The sequence below is a fragment of the Pundamilia nyererei genome, unplaced genomic scaffold (genome assembly GCF_000239375.1).
Source record: "Pundamilia nyererei isolate P.nyererei 1_Seehausen unplaced genomic scaffold, PunNye1.0 scaffold00290, whole genome shotgun sequence".
Taxonomy (NCBI): Eukaryota; Metazoa; Chordata; class Actinopteri; order Cichliformes; family Cichlidae; genus Pundamilia; species Pundamilia nyererei.
The window spans coordinates 224,574-230,922 of record NW_005187691.1 but is presented as its reverse complement, the minus strand read 5'-3'; the positions used below and the strand labels follow the sequence as shown (position 1 = coordinate 230,922).

The following is a 6,349-nucleotide window of genomic DNA, read 5'->3' as shown; positions in this document are numbered from 1 at the left end:
CCACTAACACATGACCCTACGCTGTGTCACTGCATCATTCCATGTTTGGCACCGATCACCACCTGCACTCATGTATATATCATGTATACATCTATCTACTTAGCACTTTTAATTCTTATTCTTATTTTTATTTATTTATTTATTTTTCATGTCTATTTAAGCGTAATTTATAACAGTATGTTTGCACTGAAGCACCGCAGCAATTTCCTAATGTTGTAAACCTGCTCAACATTTGGCAATAAAACCCTTTCTGATTCTGATTCTCATGCTACCAGGTGACCCCAGTCAAATGCAAACAAATGCAGAAGTAGTGAAAAAACAGTCGGAAAAGATGAGGAGGGAAAAATGTCTGTGTCCTCCAGTTGTAAAACCATTCCTGTTTTGGGGGTTGTCTCATTGTTGCCCCTGTAACGCACCTGTGTGCTCTTTTGTTCCCATTTCACGGTCACCTTTGTGATTTTACACTTCTGTGTGTTTGTGACTTGTGTTTACCTGCTGACTGGTCCTGACAGTGGTAATGACCTTCAGCCAGGAAGGAAATCTCTGGATGGTTCGGGATAGAAAGGAGGTCAGCGTGTCGCCGTAGTCCGGCCGGTGGAACTCTGCCTCGTTTAGCCCATCAATCAGTACAATAAGGCCCGCCCCTTCTACATGCAGTTTATTTTCTGGAAAACAAACAAAACAAACTCACATTGCATCACTGCACATCATTTAATGTGCCACAGCAGAATGTAGTAGAAGCTGTACCTCTGTAGAGAGCATCGAGCGGTTCTAGTATTCCTTTCTGAAGGGCAGAGATCGGATCCTGGATACAGGAGCGCAGACTGAGCATGCTCTGGAGCTGTGGCGCCCGGTGCAGTAGTTCACGATAGGCGGCCAGCTGAGGTGCGCTACTTAATGTAGCCGCCATGTTGTGGACAAACTCCGGAACGAGACAGGTGTGGCAGTTATCGGCCTGACAGAAATGATATGAGACTACCTACAAAACAGAGGCAGAAGAAAGTCGGTGAATCATCTGTAGCTTTTCAGTAAAACTTTGCTGAGGTGGATTCACACGCTGGCCTTTTAGCTTCATTCATTACACTGGTTGGTATTACAGCAGTCTAATTCATGTGGGTCTTTTATGGTCATTTCCACTGCTGTACACAAGCAGCCTACAGAAAATTATGAGAAGCACAATGGGTCATCTTTGATTAAAAAGTAGAAAGAGGAATGAAGTAGGGACACTACCTGTCCCGCGAGCCTCCTCAGCGCCTCCTCCTGTCTCCTCCTCATTTCTGGTGTGCCTGGACAGCTTTCTCCTGACCCCCCTTCATCTCCTCCTCCACCTCTTCCCAGGGAGTCGTGGGAAAAAGTCTCCACATCTGGGAAATTCAAACATACAAACGTGTCATTCTTTCTGAGCAGCTGTTGCCTTCATTAACTGCATGATTTTACACTGTTTTTCTGATGCCTGGCTCAGCTATGGGTCTGGCTACTGGCCCTGTGGATTTTATTGGGTTACATATGATGACTCTGTTACTCTGAGTGAATTTAAGTACATAAACATTTTTGTCTAAACTGGTCAAAGACACTCAGAGCCTCGTCTTGGCTGTGTGCTTTGGCTCTTTATCTTGCTGAACCTCTTTTCCAGTGTCAGTGGTGAGAGGCTACACAAGAAATGAACTTTCTGATATGCAAACGCAACCAGAAGACAGTTTAACTCTTGCATACGTTTTTTCTAGGGTTCTGCTAATATCCACATAATGTCTCTTGTACGACACAGTTTACAGAGCTGTGAAACAGGAGGGATCTTTTCCTCTTACGTTTGTTTATGGTCTGGCTGCTAGAAGCATTTGGCCACATACGGTTTCCATGACAACTAAGTGCCACCAAGCGAGCAATGATGGCCGTTTTGCCAAATCCCATGTTGCCGATGATAACCGCGCCCCGGCTGGTTGCTGGATCATCACTGCGGAGGCAGGTGTCCATTTCTTGGAAGAGCCACTCCCTGCCGGTGAAGAGCCAATCAGATGAGAGACCAGGAACCTCAAAGTGAAGCGGCTTCAGGTTCAGAGAGGGAGTGAAACGAACTGCTGGAAGAGAGGGAAGAGAGGAGCGCGTGTAATGCTGCCATTTATTATAACTGCATCTCAGGATGTTTGGCACCATGTGTGCATTTACCTCTGTGGTCCTGTTGACTACGAATCCCAGAATTCTGTCTAGGCATTCTGAGGGATGTCCTTGAAGGGATGTGTCTCTGCTGCTCATCAAGATAAGCCAGGTCTTCAAGGTGGGCCGAACTAGTGGCTAAAGAGAAATATAAAAAAAAATAATGCTGTAATAAGACTGCTGCAAAATAACTGACATAATGTGCTTTATACAGATGCTAAGTTGGTCATAGAAAACTAAATTAGAGCCGTTTGTAGATATATTTTTTTCCACTGAAGAAGCTCCAAAGTTTAACTTAGCTATGGTGAATGTGTCCTTACTACTTGGTACAAACAGGTCTGGCACTTTGGTAAACCGATGCATTCACGTTCTTGCCAAAGGTTAGATGAGAATATTCTTATAATTCTTGTTTCTGTTAAAGGAGGACACAGCTAGGAGAAATTAGTCAGTATAAAAGATGGATGTAGCCAACATGATGTCACCATCTGCTTTGTGAAGTCTTTTTACGTAGCCTAGAGCTATATATATGTAGAGTCACCTTCATCAGCGAGACTCTTGTTTTACATTCTATGGACTCATATAGCTCCTAGACTTTAAATCTCTTTTAAAACTGTTCTTATTGTTCATTTACCATTAACATACCTCCACAAATATGCTCCACAACAGTGAGAAATATTTAAACACTCTCAGTAACAAATATGTTACAAATCGCTGTGTGAACAATTTAACAAGTTAATCTTAACATAACACCAACCAAGCAAAAGTACTCATGTGTCTTCTAGCTTGTATGAAGACAAACGTGTTTATAGCTTTAGAACAGATTTCCGTATCTGTTGTTAGCAAAGCAAACAGGCAGGATTAGTAGGATTTCAGCATCTTGACAGTTCCTAAAAAGTTGATATAAAACCTAACAAAGGACTAATACAAGTTAAAAACTTTAACTTTCCCTGGCTGCAAACACAAAGCTGTGAGAAACCTACCAGAACTTTTGTCTTAATGACTCCAGTAACAATCCTGTTGCACTGCAGAGAATACGAGTGCAGGCTGTGCCTTGTATCCTGTGTGTCACTTCCTTCCTTCCCCAAAGTGCTCATGACTTTTAGCTTTTATTGAAATAGGAGAAGGAGAAGAGGAAAAGGAGAATGGGCTCTGAACACGTTACCCAGGCACCATCTCCATTTTTCAGCTTTTATCAGCAGTTTATAAACTACCAATGACGAGCTTGTTAACACACCTGCCTGTGTACACATGAAATAAACCAGAAACTTTAAAGAAACCAGACAGTCTTAATAGGTGCTCTTTTTAAGGTGATAAGGATTCTGTATTAACATCTGCCCGTGCCTCAGTTATGTCTCTGGTGAAGTATGGCCTGGATCCAGGACTGTGATTTTCTATGTGTGCTTCTGAAACACTGTCTTTAACTCTCTGTGTCTAACTGTAGCCCTAACCTGTATGTTTATTATATATTTATATATATATATTTATTATTATATTTATGTTTTTACATAAAGGTGAGGGTTTTTTTAAAGACAGATTATAAACTAGAGAACAAGCTGTGTTTTAATTCCTCACTACTGCGTGCACGTGATCCAATCACAGTGCAAAGTATCCTGGCAGGTTTTTACAATAACAGCAACATTAAAGAACAAATTTCATGTTTTATTCAGTTTGATGCAAAATGAATGAACGTGCCCATAAAGTCCTCCGTGTCACTTATTAATAATATAGGAATCTTTTTCTAACTGTCGCCCCCATAATTCACTGCAATTGTTTGTATATTTGTATACAAATTTGAATACAAGTGCGTTGCGTATGCACTGGGACACACTCTGAATTCACTTTTGCAGAGCAGAGGGGTGCACTATGAAGCCAGATTATGGGCTTAGTGAGCTGTGCTGAGTTTAAACTGAGTTCCCTGTCCTGCCGCTGGCTCTCTTTTTACCAGGTTTTCTTTTACGATTTGGTCTAAAATGAAATTATCTGTAAGCAATCTGCAAAATTATAGATTCTTTTATATGTGGAGCTTGTTAAGCTGGACTTTTATGGTTGGTTGGTGTCAGCCAGTTAGTTGTGACTTTTCTAGACCACACTGACTATAAATATCTGGTAAAATGCAACAGAACCTCACACTGTGCTGAAAGGCAAAAAAGGCCACATCGCATTCATCTGCCATCTTACCAGCAACCGAATTAGGGCGAGGCATGAAGTAGAGGGGGATGGAATGGGTGGAACCTGATGACTGGGTGAGGCCAGTGCCTCGATCTGGGTGGAGTTTGTTTAGGCTGTAAGTGGAGGCAGCCATGCTGTCGTCCACCCTATATAGAAAACCCTCATTTCTGCTTCCTGACGCTACCACACTGGTAGACGAAGTGGACGCCACCACTGGTCGACCCCCCTGCTGCCACAGGTTGAGACTGCTGCCATGGTAACATTCTCCTGCATACTTAGCGCCGTCATCCCTCTCTGCAGCTGAGTCAGCAGAATAGCTAGTCAGCGTGGCTGAAAATTAGAGAGAAGGGGAAACAGGGGGCATTAGCAACAAGAGCTGGTTGTTTAATGGCCCATTTGAAGACAACTGCCCCTTACCTATGATCCCACTGTCTCTGCTCTCCAGTGTTGAGGTGGGGGAGGTGACGGAGGCGTGGTTCGGGGAGGCGTGCTTGTTGTTACTACTGCCTTCAGCACCAGTGGGAGGGTGCAGTGTGGAACTGGGCGAGGTGTTGCTACTAGCCAGACTGGAAGAAGGAGACATCCTCTGTGGGAAAGGCAACAGAAAAATAGAAATATTCTTCTATTATTGTGCATTATAGGTATTAATGTTATATCGTACAGTTCTCATTCTTATAGTTATCATGTGTCTGTATAAGTTAGCATTTTTTGGCAAAACATCTTTAAATATTCAAATAGAAACACAGTGGATGGATGAAATAGATTTGTCAGTGGAACGAGACTTTCCACGACCTCGATAAAACATCGTATGGCAGATTCACAGTTAAATCTCTGAACCTAAGAGCATTCGATGATTTAGGTGGAACAAAAGCGTGTGTGTTACTTACCTGCCCATCCTGAGCATGGTAAGGGGAGCCTGGCTCTCCACTGATGACCTTTTCTCCAAGTAGAAAACCAAGCCTCGTCATCAGGGCATCAGCTGCCTCATCTACTGAGGGGGGTGGTCCTAACTCCTCATCTTCACCTAACGAGTGAAGAAAAGGGAAATTAAAAAAAATACTATGCTGATGATGTCATCTGACTGTTGACTGTGACATGTGAAACAATGGAGACCGTATACCTTCATGTATTATAATCACATTAGTGAAAAATGTAATTCCAGTTGATATTATGCCAGTACTTGTGTTACAAAGATTTCAGCTTGTGTGCAGCAGAAGGAGAACGATGAAGTCTACAGCTTGTCAGGAATGAGATATGGGCATTCATTTTATTTTTATGGCACAAAGGGACGAGAGCGTGATGATAACGTTGAATCTGCATGCAGGACAGAAACAACTGGATTATACTGGTGGCAAGATTTGAGCTTTTTGCAAGCACGGACAACATGCTAACGCAGGACTAGCAAAAAACCTAGCGTGATGAGCAGGAAGAGGATGAGCTTCAACAGAAGACAAAGCAGTGATGAGCAGTCAGCCTCTGTTTCTACCTGTTCATAGTAGAATCACTGTGATGATTGTTTTCAGGTCTCTCATACGCTCATACATATTCCATGTGTGTTCACCGTCCGTATTTGTGTCCATATGGGGATTTGTGTTGGTGTGTGGGACTGTAGTGATTCCACTTCCATCACTTATCGAATCCATTCCTTATTGATTCTCAATGGCATCACTTTGAGAGTCACCGCCATCGCCAAGCAGCTTATCAAACACATTACATTTGTGCAAATGAATTGCATGCTGGGTGATTACATTTTTTTGCATGTTGGAGGTATGTCCCCTCTTTCTTGCCATCTGGGTTGGAGTCATTACTCAAAAAAGAGTGTTCTATATTACACAGAACACTTTTCTAATCCAGCACAAGTTACATTACTTTCGTGTTTCTCCATAAAATGACCTGAAACACACTGTCTCATGATTACCATTTAACAATACAGGGAGTGCAGAATTATTAGGCAAGTTGTATTTTTGAGGAATAATTTTATTATTGAACAACAACCATGTTCTCAATGAACCCAAAAAACTCATTAATA

The 6,349-nt window shown here is 42.3% G+C and overlaps 1 protein-coding gene across 3 annotated transcripts in view; it reads right to left on the bottom strand.

Annotated features, from left to right (window-relative positions):
* Positions 1-6,349, bottom strand: part of tanc2a (tetratricopeptide repeat, ankyrin repeat and coiled-coil containing 2a) — a 55,904-nt gene that overhangs the window by 16,316 nt on the left and 33,239 nt on the right. Inside the window, exons 4-11 of one of the 3 annotated variants that reach the window (XM_005750842.1) lie at positions 5,208-5,344; positions 4,738-4,906; positions 4,330-4,650; positions 2,164-2,289; positions 1,806-2,075; positions 1,231-1,364; positions 748-979; positions 493-665 (exon numbers count right to left, since the gene is read on the bottom strand). In XM_005750842.1, coding sequence (XP_005750899.1) covers positions 493-665; positions 748-979; positions 1,231-1,364; positions 1,806-2,075; positions 2,164-2,289; positions 4,330-4,650; positions 4,738-4,906; positions 5,208-5,344 — 1,562 coding nt within the window. Of the gene's footprint in view, positions 1-492; positions 666-747; positions 980-1,230; positions 1,365-1,805; positions 2,076-2,163; positions 2,290-3,131; positions 3,195-4,329; positions 4,651-4,737; positions 4,907-5,207; positions 5,345-6,349 lie in introns of those variants that run through there. The other 2 variants (XM_005750843.1, XM_013915352.1) reach the window with 2 other exon arrangements.